At 44.5% G+C, this 19,484-nt stretch overlaps 1 protein-coding gene across 1 annotated transcript; it reads right to left on the bottom strand.

Moving 5' to 3' along the window:
- Positions 1 to 217: 217 nt before the first annotated feature.
- Positions 218 to 19,077, bottom strand: PIGU (phosphatidylinositol glycan anchor biosynthesis class U). Its single transcript, XM_059827206.1, has 12 exons — positions 18,948 to 19,077; positions 17,103 to 17,167; positions 15,725 to 15,784; positions 14,668 to 14,730; positions 13,017 to 13,126; positions 11,223 to 11,323; positions 9,130 to 9,227; positions 6,728 to 6,882; positions 6,083 to 6,226; positions 5,232 to 5,356; positions 3,226 to 3,368; positions 218 to 366 (listed from the first exon to the last, which is right to left on the bottom strand). The coding sequence occupies exons 1-12, from the start codon at positions 19,075 to 19,077 to the stop codon at positions 253 to 255; spliced, it is 1,308 nt and encodes a 435-aa protein (XP_059683189.1). The 3' UTR covers positions 218 to 252.
- Between the last annotated feature and the right edge of the window lie 407 nt (positions 19,078 to 19,484).

Genomic DNA, 19,484 nt, shown 5'->3' with positions numbered 1-19,484 from the left:
AAAAACACAGCTGAGGAAAGAAGGGAGATGCTCCAACGGAGGCACTGCAGCTCCTGCTTTTAGCTCTTACAGTCTGCACTGAGCCCACAGCTCAGGAGGGTATTCCCAGAAGAACCTCAGCCCTTTTGTTCAGTAGGTATCATTCCCAAAGTCAGACCTCATTCAGGGAACCTTCCCCACCCACCCCACATAGCCCAAGCTTTGCATGTTCCTTAGAGTGGTCCATGTCCCAGGGAATGGTGAGCACAATCCCTATTTCAAAACAAGCATGGCCTCTGTCCCATCTTGCCTTGTTAAATGGAGTCCGTGAGTGAGGTAGTACTCCCGTCGAAGGAAGGCATAGAAATAATCCGAGATGAGCAGGATCTGCAGAAGTGAGATGTTCACATCAGTGATGCTTCAGAACAAAGAGTAAAAAGGGACATGAGTTTGTGACGGACCCTGAAGGGGTTTAAGAAGTTCTTACGCTGTTCACAACGCTTTGTGAGAGGAGACACTGTGAACCTGTGAACACTCCTTGCCCGTTGCCTTGCCATATTAAGCCAAGGGAGACTTAAACTAATCTATCATCTGTTGCGCTACCACTGTGTTCTCACAGTCATCTCTGCTAAGGAGACAGTAGCTCCATAAACTGGAGAAAATATATGACAATGGCAGCTCCATCTGTGCCAGAGCTTTACAGACCATCTCAGCCTCACTCACAGGAATCCTTCCACGCAAGCACTGTCACGCAGTTCAAGCAAATGCTGGAAGTTTCCTGCTGCCGATTGCTATTAAGCACTTTCCAATTGTGATTGTTTTTCAACTGCCAGAAGGCAGTTGAACAGCACCAGAAGGAATGCTACAGCTCCCCAGGTCAGCCTTAGCAAACAGAAGCTTTAGCAGTTTAACAAAATAATACTTACCAGGCTAAGGAGTGAAGAGAAGAGCTGAAATGTGAAGGCTGTGGCTTCACAGTACAATGTCCAGGAGCAACATCAGATAAAAGCATTTCTTCCACCTCCATCACTTCTGCATCTCCTGCCCGCCCCTGTGCTGTCGTGCCCTCTCTGTGGGGCAACCAACCCTGTGTATACGTTTGCACACTGTCTCCCTTTAAGCGGTGAACAGAGCTGGCTATCCCCCAGATTTTTCCCTGATCCAGGTCAGAGCATGCTGCCACACACATGGATGTTGGCCCCGTCCCACGTTGCTCGGGAGATGGGCATATCTTAGGCTGGTACCACCACCAGCCGCGTTGTAGTGTGAAATCACAACTGAAGTGCCTTGCGGTGATCATGGAAACCTGACGTGGAAATCACAAGGTCCCTCCCCTCCTCAGCCCCACTTCGGTGGCACTGAGGCACCACAGTGTGACTGCTCCCTTGCCTAAAAGCACTGAGAACACAAGAGTGGGTCTCAGTGGTTTTTCTAAAGCAGCACCTCGGGCAAGCTGCCTCTACAGGGGCAGACTGGGCTGCTGTAAGCGCAGGCAGCGACCGGCTGGCTCAGTAGTGCCGTTTGTCATGTAGCCTCTTGTAGTGCGACCCTTCCCCAGGAACGCTGACCTCCTCCATATGGAAACAGCATCACATAGCTTGAGTAGAAAACCTTTTCAGTGCCAGATCAAGCTAGTAGTTATTGTCCTAATGTCCAGATGCCACTTAATGCGTCGCTTTGGCACAATGCGTTCATCCATTTCCCTGGGGAATTCACTCCAGGGAGAGCCTCACCTGAAGTATGCTGCAGTGCTAAGGGGACGGAGGGAAGGAGAGTCAGGCTGTCAGCCAGAGCCTGCTTGGGTTACTGTTAAATACAGCTGCTGCGGAGAAGGCTCAGTGGCAGGACAGGATGATATGGAGGACCGAGTGGAGACTGAGGGAAACAGAAACAGGGCTGCAGCCTGCTGAGGTCAGAGGAGAAAGTGTGAAGGAGAACAGACAGAGAAGGGTAGAGGTGCCCGGGGAGAGCAAAACCAGCCATTCTTATTCTGTCCGCTTGTTTTGCTGAACACCCTGGCTGACTACCGACATGCTATATCAATACGGTTGATTTTACTTTTAACTAAACTTCTCTGCAGATGTCTTAATGGGAAAAGAAAGAGCTGAGGTTAGTGGGGATGAGAGCTAGTTCTTTCTCACAAGGAAATCAGAAAGCAGATTTTTGCTCTGTCTGCATTTACATAGAGCACAAGACTGCAGGATCTGCTATGACATTCTCAGGTAGGAAATAAAATCCTCTTAGAATATCAACACCTGTTATCTCTAACTAAAGTTTTACTATTCCTTTCATTCCATAGCAAGACAAGTAGCTAGAGAACTAATGAACTCCCAATCTCCTACAAGCCCTTCTTAGTAGTATCTCCACAGTCCCTCTCGCCCCACTCACTGCATGGAGTCTCTTTTTGCTTTTACAGAATGGGTGTTTGTCCCCATTTCTCAAGGGGGTGGGGGATGTACAAGCAGGTGATCTTCAGCCCCTGGCAAAACTGCTCCTCTAGTTTTAGGAGAAGCAGACAAACATAAATGGCTGAGGCATATCCAAAATAAAGGCAACTTTAACACGAAATGAACATTCTGCTCACTCACATGTGAAACTGCCCCAGGGCTTAGAGACTTAAGAAATAGAACAGTGAAGAGGAAGGACTTAGAAAAGTTTGTAGCAGCTGTGTGCATCTGGTAAGCTCTGCCTTCCCTAAGGCTAGTGAAAGTCCTGTATCTAGAATTGCCTCGAAAGAAGCAGGGAGAGCAAGCCCTGGCATGACTCGGACCCTGCATGTGCCCACAACCCTACGTTTCAGTGAGGTATAACGCTCAGAAAAATTGCTGCCATGTCCCTGTGTATAGGCAGTTCTCATTTGCCTGTTGTCTGGCCCCACTGCTGCTGCCCCATGGTTTTTTCCATTTCCCCTCTTAGCTCACCTTCTCCATTCACGTGTGCTCTTAGTCCTGTCATACTGAGATGCTCTTCCTCTGCTATCAAGCAACAAACCATGTAACTTACAGTACAGGCTAGTTGGATTGTTAAGCGATAGCTCAAATAGTACAAGAACTCTTCCCCCTTAGTGTGCCAGAAGGTGAGGACTAGGCAGATTTCAGCCGGAGCAAGGAGAGGCGGGAAGCTGCTACGCAGGACTACACAGGATGCAAAGAGCCAGACACATCCTGCAGCATTCACTGCTGCTGACAGGACACCCGATCCAGTGACCTACCCAAAGTGCAGCTTTGTTTGCCTCGCTCTACTAACCTGCCCTATGTTGAAAGTCAACGTGATGGCATAATAAAAATTGGAGTTGGCACTTCCTGCATAAATCCATAGATGCCACAGAACGGGGAACAGGAGGGAGCAGACAATGAGTACACATGACAGGATGAAGATGTTCCGGAGGACTGCAAAAGAAAACCAAGCTGTTAAAATGATGCATTATTGAGCAGCCACGCTCAGGAAACCAGCAATGGTATTTAGGGTATGTGCAGTGGGGGACAGGCACTTGCCAACACATACTTCTGTCCAATAATCTTTCACGGTTTGCTTTAATAATTTCCTGGCTAGCTTTTATAAGAAATCCACTAAATTTCCCTTTAAAATAAATACACCTGCCTTTGCTTGAGTGTGCAATCCTCATTTGTAGCTCTTCCCTTCTAGGTCCTGCTTCCAAACACTCTTCCTCAGAGGACTTTGGCTTTTTGGTGTCTATGCTACAGTAACTAGCAGTTTTGAGAAGGGCCTTTCCACCAGCATCACAATTCAGAGAGCAGAGCACACCATTCCCTAGCCTCATCAAGCAGACAACAAAGGAAAAAAATGAACCTGTGGGCCATAGGAAAAGAGATACTTTCTCAGGAGGTAGTAAGGAAATGAAGGAGGAAACTCATATAGGCCAAATGGGTTGACAAACACATGACCTCGGGAGGTGCAAGTGTGGCCAGAATCCATCAGTCTGCGTGAGTACGTGTGGATGGACAAAAACCAAGCACAACTTTGTCTAAAAGAGCTAGGAACTACCAGGCCAGAAGAGATTTTGTTTTCTGTGAACTATTTATGCCTGTCCTTTGGCAGCAGTATTATAATTCATCCTGGCCCTTGTGTTGATGTGCTTGGCTATAGCTCAGCCAATGTTCCTGAAGGTAACTGAAAGACTCCCGATCATTCTGCAGCTGAAGGGAGCTATCTGACGTTTTACGAGCACTGCCACATCCAAACCCTCACACCTATCTTTTTTTAAACATCCTGTTCAGTAGGTCTGTTCACTCACTGTGGGGTGACAGACCCATGTGACAGACGAAGGTCCCTCTCACTGGTCGTAGTCCCCTTATCTGCATGCCTGGAATGTGCAGCTGAACTATGCTGAATCCGGGTTTCTCAGAAGTACGTCACCTGCCATGGCTGCGACATGCTCAGGGCGAGCCTGGGGCTTCCTGCCCTGTTTTATGACAGCTGCTTTGGCCTTAACCTTCCTTAGTCTGAAACTAATAGAGCAGATGGTCTCCAAGTCTCTTGACTCCTGATGATGCCTCCCGACATCAGGCAGGCTAGCTGTCCAGAAACACTCTTGGCCTGGGTTAGAGAAGACTGCAGTACAAGGCCCCAGACAACCTGGTAGGGTTGGTCAAAGCAGTTGGTTTAAGCAAGAAACACCAGGAAAAACACAGCACTTCCAAATCTCCCCAGTGTAGCACGTTCTAGATACTGAGTTTGAAAATCATCAGGAAGCTCTCTGGTGATTTGAAGAGCTAAAGAGGATCTTTATGAAGCATTTAAGAAAAACCGGACAATTGCTTGGAGTAATTCAGTTACTTTCACTCTAAGCAAACAAGTAGATGCAAAACAAAGAACCACTGCAAGGTGCAGGATTTTAAGGCTGGGGGACTCATCCATTGCAGGAGCAGTGTTCAAATTACACAGCCTTAAATGGGAGTGAAGCACTTGAAGGATGGATATACTTTAAATAAGCCACAGACCTTGTGCAGGACTGGACAAGGTTCTTACAAAAAAGTTATTCTTTAGAACAACTTGGAGAGAGGAGGAAGATAAGGTACAAGTGAAAATTCCCTCCTTGACCAGTTTCAACCCTAGTCCTAAAGACACGTTAGAGACTGTATCACCAGAAAAATCAAGCCTCCTTCCAGACACCCCGAGGATGCCACAAGAGCCTGCAGACATAGGCCTGGTGTGGTTTTGTGGTGACAATTATTGGACAGGCCCTTTCCCATTCCAGATAAGGCACAATCAAACACAAAGAACTTACTTACATCTGTAAAGGTGGCTCCAGACTGGAAGGAAGGCCATGTACAGTGCAATGTCTCCCACAGTGGGATAGGACTTGAAGATAGAAATGATTGCGATCTGGACAAACATGAAGAACACAGGGTGTTCCCTAGAAGGGAAAAGACACAAAAGATAAGAGGATGCAGTAGGGTGTCTGGAAACTGGAAATAAATATCATCAAGGGCACAAATGTACAGTGGGATAGGCTCAAGGAGGCTCTCGTACCCCTGTTCTCTCCAAACAAGCCTCTGAGTGCTGGGTGGGGTCGACTGACCTGCTCTGCAGAGAAGCAGTATAAGGGGATATGTATCTGCTCACTGCCCTCACACACATACTTTGTGCCTCAACACACATTTATACAGTTGGCCATCTGGGCTGCTCTTCCCCAGCTCTGTCTTATTCAGCAAAAAGCAATCAGCACCTCCTCGCTGAAGGTTATTTGGAGAAGCCCATAGTTATCCCTCTGGTATGTCATGATGTCTGTATCCATTCCAAGTCAACATGATGAGCTCACTGAGAATCCAGGCCTGTTAATGGGTGTTTTTATCAGAAAGAAGGGGAACACTGTCAGCGCAGTCCACTAGGAACATCCCCAAGTTTTCACTTTTTTTCTGACAATAAGGAACTTAAGTTCCAGCCAAGAGTTCTTGCTTTCTGAATACACTGGCTTATGCTGGCAGGGATAAAGATTGAAACGTTGGGAAATGAGGAGGATAGGCTCTGTTAAAAAAAAAAAATCTTTTTCAGGCTTGTAGAGCCATACATTTGACACCAGCCTTATAAGCTTCCACCGGACAACTGAGAGTAAAAAAAACTAGCAGAGAAACATACTTACTTTAGCTTTATTGCCAAGGGAATGGTGTAGAAGAACACATTGATTTGAAACACACATACGAAGAAAAGACTAAAGTGTTCAAACATCTCTGCAAAGAAGTACCAGAAAAGGCCAATATTGGGTGTCAGATCTGGAACGGAAAGGCTGAAATTTGAAAAGAAAAGTCAAGGTAACATTTTTAAATGGTTGTTTTTCACTGCCCTGCTTCTGTTACTTTAATTAATCATTGTGTGCTACTGGACGGAGGACCCATATTTTAAAACCATGGAAGAGAAACCAAAGGGGTGAAAACCTGGAGAGAAAAGGGACTAATCCTTCCGTAGGCTCCAGCAGGATTTAAACCGTTCCCAAGCAGACATTTCTCCAGAGAAGAAAATCTCACAGCCATGGTAGCTCAATGATCAAATCCATTTCTGATCAACTCAGCAGAAAACATCTCCTGTCTTCTCTAATTCTTGCTGTTACTCAATTAACAGAAGTTGGCTAATGCCTGCTCTCCTCCACATACTCTTTCTTCTCTTGCATTGCCAGTAACATCACAGATCACACACTCCTTAGGACAGGGAGTGGGGCACCTGTGTGTGATGCACAAGAAACAACATGGGGGGGCTAGACAGAAAAACCGGTAAGAATCCTTATACTTACATAAACCCGTAAACAGATGGGATAAAATCCCAGGAGTTGAGGAGGAAGAAGGAGAGGCAGATGATCACCACCAGGCTGCACAGGTACAGGGCTGCATACTGCATCGTGTAGAGCCAGAAGCTTTTACTTTTCAGTTTTATTGGTATGAACTGACGCTGAAAATGACATACAAGCAGGCAGATATCCCTCATCAGGTGGAAAGCCACAAGAAAGCCTGAGTGTTCAGAACATCATTTTAAATGAATGAAAAAAAGCATCAAACCCTGGCACTACGGCACTGGAAGGAGCAGCTCTCAAGCACCATTAGCTTGATGTTCTTCACTCTGGCCAATGAAGTCATACACATTGCACATACTTCCAGAACTGTGCTTGAAAATACAGTAGCTAAGCTGGTCATTTCTGCTTGCAACGAGTCAAGTCTCATGCACTCAGCGTAAGATTTACACACACCTCCTCACAGCTACACTTGTATCTTACATGTCTCTAATACTGTACTGCTGCCTGCCTTCTACTGCACGAACCCCCATTGACTGGGTGACCAAGAGCCCCACGACCCACTGTCCTGTGATGCCAGGTCTCCACCACATGGACTGGCACCCATGCTCTGCTGAAATCAGGGGAAGAGGACATCCAGTGGGCTCCTAAGCACAAAGGAGCCCCTCTAAAAGGTTGCCTCCTCAGATAAAGACAACTGCTGCAGTCTTGCTACTGCCACATGTCCTGATAGGTCAACCACAAGCCCTTGTCACATAACGTGACATATGGGTATCTCACTCCAAGAGGTCCCCTTGACTGCATTTGTAAAGACAAATATGCACACAGGGGCAAACACCTTTGGGAATTGCTCAGAGTTCTGCAGCTCCAAGTCAGTGATGTAGCTTTTCCATTTGGTACTAGGGTTTACCCTGGCAGGATATGTAGAGAGAGCCAGCTCTTAACTGATGTGGGCTCTGCGTAAAGCATGCTCCGTTTTCTCAGTCCTAGTGTGTTTGATGCCACTTGCTGGAACAATGTACGCAAGTTTACCAAGGATTTTTGGCAGGACAGATTGGAAAGTGCTGGAGAAAAGCTATTTAATTCTGTACAAAGAATTCAGGGAAGTTCATTTACAAATCTGGATAAAAGAACACACGCTAGCATGATCCCCTTTAAAAGTTGCAAATTAGGCATTCACATATCAAAGCACTTGTTGTTGCTTGTGAACACAATGCTTGTACTTTACTGCCACTTTACTTTGACTAAAGTTAAAAGAGAACAAATGAGACCAAAATATAAAATATATGAAGTAAATGCTCCTAAAAATTATCAAACTGAAAAAGCAACATTGACTCTGCAGAAGTTCTTGTCTTGCAAAGAGTAAGAATAATAACATTTCTGAAAGAAAGTAAGAGACATTCATGTCAGATAGTCAGGGGAAGAAAATGGACTAGAACTGACTCTCCATTCTCTTTTGAAGCTCAGAGATTTGAGAAAAGGCTGTAATGAACCTGCAGTAAAGATTAGCTCTAAAAATCATGAGGGAGACAGGACAGAAGCAACCAAGAAAGACTGACGAAACACACAACAGCAGGACTTTCAGAAAGGCAAAAATAATAAAAATTATCCCCAAAGATCTGTGAATTGGGATAAGAATCCTGTGCTAGTGGTCACAGCCTCACCTTGCTCCCATATCAGACTAGCAAATGATCAGTTTTCATTGAGGGCATTATAATTTGGACTCTCGGATAAGACATTGTCTACAGTATCAGCACAAGAGCTAAGAGAGAGACCAACAGGAAGCATGCAGGCAAACCGGTGATGAATCCACTCACTAGAAAAGAGCTGTCTCAGCTTTAAATCCTACCCTCGCCTGCAGATGTGCCTACCAGCCTACTGCTGGGCTAGCTCTGCCTGGAGCAGTGTCTGTCTGTTGAGGCACTGTGTACCCATGAATGATGAAGGTCAGCCCTGCAGGAATTCAGGGGTCCTGTTAATGGGGAGGGAGAAAGGACAAGGGCAACCAGCCACTTTCGCCAGCACATGCCTTTTGCCATTAAACTCCAAATCAGCGTTTCCGAGTTTGAGTGATTCAAACACACAGCTCCTCTTTCAAACACACCTCAGTGATCCATGTCAGTGCAAAGGAAATTCTCCAGGTCTAAAATCCTCATTGCTATTCACATGACACAAAGAATAGCACTTATTCCAGGCAAGCTGAACACCAGCCAGTTCTGTAGATGACTTTCTGCTCCCTTCTCTGGGGGTGCACAGGCATCCCCATTAAGGCTTCAAACTTTCCATGGCTTGAGGAGAGTCACTTTTTCTGAAACTCAGGACTTGCCTGACTCCCCTCTCAATAGCTAAGGACTGTCCCTGCACAGCTACAAGAAGACGACAGGTACCAACAGTTAGAAATCATCTACCTGTAGAAGGTAAAGGAGTGCTGGAGCAAACAATGTGAGAGGGTAGAGCGACTGGTATGTTGCTAAGGCCAGGAACACAGCACTGAGGAAGGCACTACCTGCAAAGAAAAAAATAAAAACGTTCATTTTTAAGGAACATTTAATATAAACAGCCTTACAGACAGGAAGTCCAAATGGGAAGAAATGCATAACCCTCTGCAGGGGCTTTACAAATATCAGAACACCACTTAAAGGCGTTTTTAGCAGAATGTGTCCTGGACAGCGTCCTTTTCTTAACTACATTTTGAATGGAGAATGATTCATACCATGGTGATTCTCTCACAAGAAAGAACCACTGACTGGTTTATATCTCCTATCATTCACATACAGAAAAAGATTCATGTAATTCAGTCTATATATAGACCATGCTGGCTGCTGTTTATGCATGGGAATGCATTCACTTAAGTCATATCTGCATGAAAGAGCCGTTATACTGGCATGCAGGATAACCTCGTCACCAGAATGTGTCAGGGCCCTCAGCAAAGCTCTGTGAAAGAGAGCAAGCAGAAGTCTGCAGCTGAAGGAATGAAGTAGCATTAGCCGTACTTTACAGATACCAAAACTGAGGCATAGAAAGAATTAGCACAGCTTTTCCAAGTGGTCTTAAAAATATGAATGCCTTTATTGAGGAAGATTTAGTTGAGGTGTCTCCGGTTGAGCTGAGTACGCACATTGCCCAACTACCAGCACCAGAAATCAAGTCCAAAAGATCCCAGGTTAAACAATAAAAATAAAATCACCCAGTGCAGTAGCCTGGTTATAGCTTTCAGTCATATGTCACTTGATGGAAGTAATCTGTAAAAATACAGCTTAGACAGCAAGAATCCTGACTCACTGCATTGGACTAATCGTCAGCCTACTGACATCAAACACTCGATAAGCTTCTCTCTGCTTCCACCTTTTTAAAGAGAAAATATAGCGTTACCTGGTGGTGAGCCTTCTCCATTCTTCAGCTACGCTCTCCTAGACAGAAACCTCCCTATCCTCTATTTTATCAAGTGTTCAATTCTGCACAGATCTGAAGAATTGGTACCCAGAAATCATAGTCCTAACCTGATATCCTCTCTTTGCCCACTTTAAAACCTAGAGGCTGCCACACTCCCAGTCAGGGAGAAAACACCAGGGACAGCCACTACAGTTTTGTCTATGACTGAACTATTCATCTTATGGTATCAGTGAAGAGTCAAAAATGAGCTTAACTAAACAGACCCCACTCGTTTGCTTTTGCAAATGGTTTTAAATCAAAACCCCTCCTGCCTCAATTAGTGAATAATTGGAGGAAAACTTTCTTTTGGAAACACTAATAAAACCAATCTATATCAGCTTTCTTTGCAACGTCTGGGTCTGGGCACTGCTGGAGACAAGAGATCAGACTGACCTTTCCTCTGATCCAGCACAGAACTCCTAAAACTTACGTGACTAGTACAAATCACATATGCTAAAAGACTTTAGCACTGGGGAGTCATAAAAGAAACAGAAACCTGGCATTATGCACAAAATGAATCAAACAGCTATTCTGTCATAATCTATTCAACTGTGCTGGTGTGCATCTTTGGTTACTGTTTCTGCTACCCTAAAGCTCAACTAGCTAATTTCAAACCAAATTTACAACTGTGAGTGAAAGCCAAATAATAGCTGCAGGCAACTACTTGCTTTTGAATAAAAGTTCAAAGATATACTTAGAAAATAAATTGTATACAACACTTTAAGTGCATACGCATGTACAAAAGAAAGCAGCAGAGCATTACGTCCTCCTACATACAGACACACATTTCTTCATAAACAGAAAACTATTTGAAGTCATCCAGGAATAGGAATCAGTTTTTAGAGATGAAACTCCTAGGTACACTGACGTGAAAGTAAGTTTTGACTTGATTATAAAATCTCTTGAGCTCATGACTTCAAGTAGAACTTTGACCTTGCTCCAGTCCCGTTTCTGCTGTGTTTCACTGAGATCTTTGTAGCAATCCTACCTGTAAAGTTCCACCTTGATTTAATTTCTGCTTTTCTAATCTTTATAGAAAGTCACAACCATTTTTTCTTCATTGCATTACCTTTTATTGTAGCTAAAATGAAGAATGCAATGACAGTATTGTTGATGGCGCAGGTGGACTTTGCCACGCAAGACATCACAGTGTAGGGATTTAACAAATAGCTGAAAAAGAGCAAAGCTTGAGTTAAATTCAAAGGAGATAGCATCTAATTGAAGAGATGTTCAAAGGAAAAACTGACGCATTTAGCCATTTCTTTTTGTTTATTTACATTTGATGGGATCCTCTCATCATCCAGTTAACTCAGCTGAACAGGTTCTTTAGTCTGGAGCAAAAACCAAATCTTTGGATTGTAGCCTTGGACACAGTGGCCACAGGGAGCACACTGGAGAAAAGGAGACAGTTGGGAAGATGTCTAAAATGCAAATTCTGCCCTAGAAAATGACTACCAAAAATGTTTCTTGCTTTGCAGAAACATTATGCATTTATTGTCAGACCTTGGATTATTTGGTCCAAAGTAAAATCTTTCTGCTACTCACATCTACTGACTCTGAAGAAGTAATAAAAATAAGAAGACAGCAAGATGGAAACAAATCCTGAGACATTAGCAGAGTTTCCCCCAAACCAATTGCACCTGCGCACTCCTGCTACAGCAGGGCAATCATTTATATTCACCATGGAATGATCTGAGCACAAAACCTGCTGGCTACGAAAATCTGGCATATTTTAATTGAAATTATGGAAAGACAGCAAACTCTGAATACCTTTACCTTCCACAAGGCAGCCGCACTTTTGTTAGCATGGATGCCAGCTCCTTTTGGAAATGAGAATTACAATAATCTCATTTAACTAGGTTCAAAGCACAGAAAAATAGGTGGAAGGATTACCAATACAGTAAGCAAGATAATGTACCGATCAACCTTGGTAATAACTAAATCAATCATCAGAGTGAGGAGACAGCGCTGATGATCTCCTAATTATCTCTTTATATTTTTCCTACTTCTCCAAGTCCCAGTCTGCCTTTTTCTGCGTTTCCAGAGAGACAGGCTACAGCAGCACAGGTACAATTTAACACCAAATTTGCTATGGTAATGCACAACAATGTTAAATACAAAACAGTCTGCGATTTACTGGCTCTACCTTTCTTGCCTTGGAGAATTTGCCATTGTACAAAATTCACATGAAAATCAGAAAAAATAACTTATCTAATGGAAAACTCCCTCTGACACAGAATAATTCAGAAAATAATTTATTAATGTCAAAACCCCAATGAAAAAAATAATTCTTTGACATTAAGTACCTTGCTTGTATATTACTTATTTTAATTGAAGCTTTCCAAAATAAAAAAAAAATGTTTAGTATACAGACGAACACCAAGACATTATTAAAATGACAACCTGAAAATATCTTTGAATTGTTACAAGCAATTCTGGGATATTCAAGTTGTGATATTCAGCAAACATTTTGTCCAACTGCTCAAAGATTCTCCTAACTTTTCCGAAAAGACACCTGAGACATCTGGGAGGCATCGAATTAATTTTGATACCATTAGCATACAGGCAAAATAAACGGGAATGTGATCTGCGCAGACACAACATTCTTGCTACCAAATTAATGACCTTATGCTCTTGAGGGTTGGAATGAATTTACTTGTTGGCAACAAACATTTGTAAAAGCACCTGCTTTTCACTTTCAAACCAAGTATTCAGGGCTGGGGGAATTTTTACATATAATAGGAAGTTCAGAATTTCTGGGGAAAAAAAACCCAACTTTAACAAATGTTGAAGCCCCAAATTAGACAAATAAAACCCCAAGAGAGCTGAGGAACCAAAGCAACCTACAAGAAGCAATACTTACAATAGTGCTACCTTGAGGGGGATGTAGTGCATTTCCATGGGCGTCTGGATGAGTTCAGCCACATCTGGTGCATATTTATCCAGTTCTATTAGGAGCTTTTGCTTTTTGAACTGAACAAGGGAGAATGACCAAAGACTGTCAGATTATTTCTTACGACTCGGGATTTCCATTACTGTAGAACATATATGAGCACCAGGCGTGAGCCAATACTCACGTTATATGAGGTGTTGTACAAACAGAAGAAAAACCCCCTCTCTATTCCCGAATACTTAACTGAAGTGGAAGTCAGGAGAAAGCAGATCATCTCTACTTATTTGAACTTCCTTAATTACCTGTGTCTAGCTCTCGACACAGCTGACAGTCAATTCACCACACTAGAGTTTAATACTTTCCATCTTCCTAAAGCCTGTCTGGATCTCCAATGAAAAGCTGACTTCATAAATTCACTGTTCAATATACGAGCCCCTGAGAAACCAAGTCACAGCAGTATGCAATCTTTGTTATTTTGAAGATGGATATCTCTATGCCAAATCTCCTTTAGGGACCTAAAATCTCTCTCTTCAATCTGTCCTGCTCTATGATGCTCTCTATGGAGACAAAAGAGAAATCTGAATTATGAACCTACTGAACTATGGTGAGACAGGAGGAGAGAGATGCTGGCAATAACTCCTCAACGAGCGAAGTAACTCACACGCAGGATTTTTGCACGTCTGCAGTTCTATCATGAGTTATTCCTTCGACCTCAAAGTCAGAGGACAAGGAACAAGCACATAGCTGGGTGGGAGACCACACAGATGCCATAGAAAATGCAGCCTCCTTGTTCACATTGATACTGAATCACTGCCCTCTAGGATCGCAGAGAGCACAGCATTGTTTACACAAAATGTTCTTTGAGCTGCTTACAAGAGAGAACTGGGAGGAATCACTCACCTCCAAATGCATGTACTTATAATTTGAAGGGAACAAGTGATATTTGGTGTCAGACTTTCACCTTGCTCACTAGAATGATTTATGTCACCTCAGCATCCTTGAAAGGTTTTATTCCTTCCTTTACACGTTTCCAGTCTGTGTATTAACTCATGCTGTGTACAAACGCAAACCCTGTTCAAGGTAGAACATTCCAGACTCTAGCTACAAAACATACAGAAGATCGTAGCAGGAGCAGAGGTGAGAAAAGGGAGTGCTCAAGTCTTGCCAAATCCATAGTCCAGTAATTAAATTCTGTATACTGCAAACTGCCACAACTGAAGGTGGGCTTTCAGGACACGTTCTAAAATCTCACATCTCCTCTTGTGTACTGCGACCCTAGACTTGTCTGCATTTTGTTGGCTATTGCACTCTCACAGATTTCTCAAATTCTTTATACTCCTTTCAGATCACAGAATCTACACCGCTGTGATCATCATTCAAGTGCAGTGTGCTAGCTACAGACACTAATTTGTTTCATACTGTAATACTGCCACAACAAAACTTAAAATACCTCAGCTGTTTACCACATTCAGTCCCCATGGTTATTGATCATCCAGGTATGATCAGATTTACTGCAACAAGGACTGGTTGATACTGCAACCTCTGGCATGTGTTTTCTTTGGTGCAAGATAATTATACTTGCTGGGAGAAGAGGACCAGCAACTTTGGCAAGTCAGCTTACCACAACTTTGTTGAAGTCCTGGATGGCCAAGTAAAGGGCAACAGCAGTTAGCACATCAGTTATCTAAAAAAGCAAGGCAAAGACAGACTGACTGTAAGCAAAACAAACAAATGGAGAAAAAGATATTGGACAGTACTGCAATGCTGAATAAGGACTCTGATGTGACTCAGCTCACAAGAAGAAAAAACAAGCTTTAAAAACACTAGATTGCTGATTTGTACACTGTGCTGACACACCACTGCTTAACCTTGCAGCCCTGAGCTGCATCAAAGATATTAGCATTTACAAACCAAGAGAATGGGGAATTAAGGGGAAAGAAATTCTTCGTGGAAAGAAGTATGCGAGGGTAATAGAGAGGACCACTGGTCTAATTAGAGCACAGGCAACACTGGGGCAGTGCCCAGCTGGCTAAATCCACCTGTCGGTTAATCCAGCATGACAGTGCCTTGAGCTGTCCCAAACTTAGCAGGCAGCAGTACAGTCATCCGAACAATCAGCACAAGCACATCGCAGATGGCTGTTAGCTCTGCATGAGACCTGCCCAGCAGGGATCTGGGGAGAGAGGCTCCACCAGGTGGCATGTGCAGCCAGCTATATGATTTCTGTCCTTCTGAATTACACAGAACTCGGGGAATAGTTTACAACAAGAGACATTTGGAGGACTAACCCATTTGTGCTCACTTTGCAGGCCTGGGGTTTGGCAGTGGGTTTTAATGAGAAACACTGCAGTGTAGGGATTAGGCTGGCGGGACAAAATATTCTGACCTGTAAGCGGTAATCTTTGAAATTTGAAAGCAAATTCCAACTTCCCGTCCCTCTGCGGGGATACTTATCTAACCAAGAATGCACAAAAAAGAAAGAATATGTACAATAAGGGAAAAGCCTGAACGTGGGTTTGTACAGGCGAAGCTGCCTTTCTAATTAAACTCTGAGCTCAGCAGGAATCTGAACTACAGGAAGGCTGAAGGTCCCTGATTCTTGCAGGAGTAAAAGGAAAGTCACGCTCGGCATTTCACAGAATGGGACCTTTCAAGAAGAGCTTTTCAGGAGCACTTACCATGAACACCAACTCAGCGTATTCAATCAGGAAGTGAAAGAGATATATTATCAGTGGGGTCTAAAAGAGAACAGAAGGGAAACCCATGTCAAATACTGTCCAGATAAAACAACTGGTGATTTGATGAGGAAAATGGAGTAGTACTATGAGAGACTGCAAAAGGCAATTTTCCTTAGCCTCTTCTACAACGCTGTTACTTCAGAGTGAAGTGATTAAATAAAGCACACTTACTGGTCTTTTTCCTTGCAAAGTTCTCGATACACTTGATAAAAGACACCATCAACTTTGAAAATTACATTCTATTCCAAATTTTCAATTCTACTAGTATAGCGGTAGAGTGACAACAGAAAGCACATAAAGAACAGCTTTAGAAAATAATTTTTTCTAGGGAATCTATTTTTTTTGGTAGTTTGCAGGTACTTTTGAAAGTATTTCCTACATAGCTGGTTTCACTGTTTAGCCTGTTGTTTAGATGAGTCTTTTATAAAGCAAAAAGAAGAAAGCATGTTAAAAACATAAAGCAGTAGGGCTACAGTCCTATCATGCTCTTACTCTCACAGCTTTTCCCTTCTAGGGTAAGAGGAAGAACATGTTTCTAAATTACTCCTATAACAGAAAAGCTTAACCTGGAAGTACTATATTTACATGGTGTAAATTCAGTCTTCACTGTGAGAAAATATATTTCTTTTGAAATACTTTTAAAATAATGTCATGGTATAAGTAAGCATGGGAAAAGATTTCACAGTCTGGGAAAAAACTGTGTTTAAAGAAGGAGAATTTATTGAAGAGAAACAAGTTTTCTGAGATATGCAGAGCATCTGCCTCACCCCTAGGTGACACTATGTATGAGTGTACCTTCAAATCAATAAGGCCACTCAAAGGCACAAAACCCCACAGATGCTTAAGTGTTTGGAGGAATGAGATGTTTTCAAGATGAGGAATAAATGTACTGCATGCTTGTACCAATGTTAATATTTCTGCAAATGCAGAAATTCAAGATGGTGCTATCCAGTAAAATTGTGTTCAGATTCACAATGACACTGTCTCTCCCTGCTCTGGCTTCTGCTGACAGAAACATCTGGATGTGAACAGAGTATTTTACTTGTTACAGATTTTCCCTATTTCAGACCCTCCTTATGCAGTAAAAAATATTACAAAGTCTATCATCTGCACAGTGAGGAGTTATTCTGTGATTAACTGTATTTCCTCATTGTGCTAGCTACTACATATACAGCTACTGCACAGACAACTACACGACTCCAAGTTCTCTGAAGCCTTTGTGACAAGACAGGTCCCGAGCCTTTGCCAGTCCGTGAGCAGTAAGACTAAGAAATGTGCCACTTGAATATCACGTTTAAAATGAAGCATGCATACTAACCTCATGAAAAACAGCTCCAGAATATGGTGAGACCCCTAAATCCAGCAGAGCTAATCCTTCGACCACTGAAACATACAAAACACCTGCATGAGAATCCTGTAATGTGGGAAGATAAAAATCTCACGATGGTAAAACTATAGTTTTTAAAACACCCACACTTGTAAGAATCTCACATTGAATCGCCATCTGAATGAGTGACACAAAATCTCACAAAGCCAACAACCAGCTAGAATTGATTGCTTTCTTATTTCTGCCATGCAAATTTCTTTAGTAACCGAATCGTCGGTTGTAATCTATTTATTTGTTTCAGCTAAAAATGTTACAGCTGAAATGTTTAGCACTGAACTGTATATACATCACATGTAAGATATTTATTGACTTTAAGTCAACTATTAGGTGATATGTGGTATCTGTGCTGGACAAACACTTAATTCTAAGAGGACAAATCATGACATAATATAGAATTTGAACTATTTTGCCTAATTAGATGTAGAGAGACCCGAGACATCCAAAACCACAATAAAAGAGTAGAAATGAATACATATTACCAGGCAAAGCTAAAAGCTTTATCCATTGTTGAAACTTCCTGACCTTTTGCAGCCTTAATTCAGATCCTTTGCAATCATGTAATTACAGCTTGCACTGCAATGCATGCACATGTTTTTCCATAGGATCTCCACCTTACTGAGCACAAAGGTTCCCTGGGGATTGAGCAGCGTATGCAGTGAAAGAAGCTATGGGAAACAGGTCCATTTGTTCAGAGAGAAAGGATGCAGGAGACTGCAGGAAGCAACAAGAGGTTCTCGGTTCAGCGATACGCTGGAGAAGCAGATTCTGTCTCTGCCACAAAGTTCCTGTATGATGACAGCCTGGCCTTTTCAAGCGGATCCTAATTCTGCTCCTTACTATCTAGATTCTTACCTTGATGCTCTAAGGTAGGATTTAGAAAGCATCTGTTGCTGCAAGGGAATTTTTGGGAGCTGTATTTTGAAACTATGAAGTGCTACACACTGTGGAGCAGAGGCCTTCGGTCGTCAAATGCATTCATGCTTTTGACCTTTATTACTCTGTGCCACCAAACGGTAAATAATTGTACCTGTGTAATAACTGGACATTATTTTTCCAAAGGGCTGTCTTTAAAATAAGTTAAGGTCCCTAATGGGCTCAGATGCTATAGAGATGAATGCCACCAAAAAGCCTTGATTAAACTGTACCTCAGTCTTCAGAAGAGAATTTGAATCACGTTGGTAACAACGTGTGGGGCCACGAACCGAACGAGGAAAATGAAACGGTGAACAGCTCTGCACGAACTGGGATCCGTGCAGTCGTGTTCACGCCATGAGACAGCGCTTCTGCAGTTACAGCGTAATAAAGCGACTCAATCAAGGCTGCTGAAACTGCCAGGTTTTGTCATTCCTCCATTTTACGTACATCTGTGACATGATCAGTTTGTGCAAGTGCAACCAGGCCAGCGGCAGACAATGGCTAAACCCCCTCCCCCGCCTTCGCTCCCGTGTCCCTCCCGGCCCTTTGCAGCTGCGAACACTCGCTCTTCCCTCGGGGACAACCGCCGCGGCCCATCTCGTCCAGCTTTATGTCGGGCCCCGGAGAGAAGAGGCCCGTCCCCAGCCCCGGGACTGCAGCCCGGCCCTCTCCCCGCGGGGCCGTGCCCCGGCCTGGCGCCGGGCCGGGGCCTGTCCCCGCAGCTGCTCTCCCGGCCCCTGGGGACCCCCAGTCCCGGGCGGCCGCCGCCGCCCCCGGCCCCCTCACCGCCACCCCCGCGGGCCTCGGCCCATTCAGCCGCGCCGGGGAGCGGCGCCCCAGCCCGGGTTCGCCGGGCCTCACCTCGCTTCCAGGCGTTTAGCGGGGACGCCACCTCGACCCGCTCGGAGATGAAGGCGGCGAGGCTGGAGCGGTAGAGCGCGGCCCGGACCGTCACGGCCACCAGGACCACCAGCACCAAGGGAGCCGCCATCCTCGCGGGCAGACACGGGCTGCCGCCGGCTGTAGTTCCCGGGCGGCGCCGGAGAATGCGGCGCCAATGCACGGGCCCGGCCGGGAAGACTACATATCCCAAGAGGCACCGCGCCGCACCGCCGCTTCCCGGTGCCGCCTGAGAGCTACGGCGAGCGCGGTGGGGCGAACTTCGCCGGAGCGCGAAGGCTGCGTCCCCTGGCCGGCCTGGCGAGGGCGGGAGCGGCCGGGCCGGGGAGGCCGGGCCCGTCTGGGGCCACGCGCTCTGCCGGGCGGCCGGGCCCGGGGCCGGTGTCCCGCTTTCCACCCGCCGAGCTGCCCCCTTCCAGCCAGCTTTGCTCGCCTCCGCCGGCCGGTGCCGCCTGCGCGGCAGAGCCTGGGCGTGGGGCCTGTCCCAGCGCCCTGCGG

Source organism: Gavia stellata, chromosome 20 (assembly GCF_030936135.1).
Source record: "Gavia stellata isolate bGavSte3 chromosome 20, bGavSte3.hap2, whole genome shotgun sequence".
NCBI lineage: Eukaryota > Metazoa > Chordata > Aves > Gaviiformes > Gaviidae > Gavia > Gavia stellata.
Note: the sequence above shows the minus strand (reverse complement) of the source record. Positions and strands in the feature narration are given on the sequence as shown.

What these genes read in the sequence shown, in the direction of transcription:
- PIGU (XM_059827206.1), bottom strand. Translation starts at nt 19,077, where the DNA reads ATGGCGGCTCCCTTGGTGCTGGTGGTCCTGGTGGCCGTGACGGTCCGG. An exon ending in CACTCCTTTACCTTCTACAG is followed by an intron (nt 6,883 to 9,129) that starts GTAGATGATTTC and finishes TGTCATTTTCAG; the next exon opens with CGTCAGTTCATACCAATAAA. An exon ending in CCCTTGGCAATAAAGCTAAA is followed by an intron (nt 5,357 to 6,082) that starts GTAAGTATGTTT and finishes TTTCCCTTCTAG; the next exon opens with GGAACACCCTGTGTTCTTCA.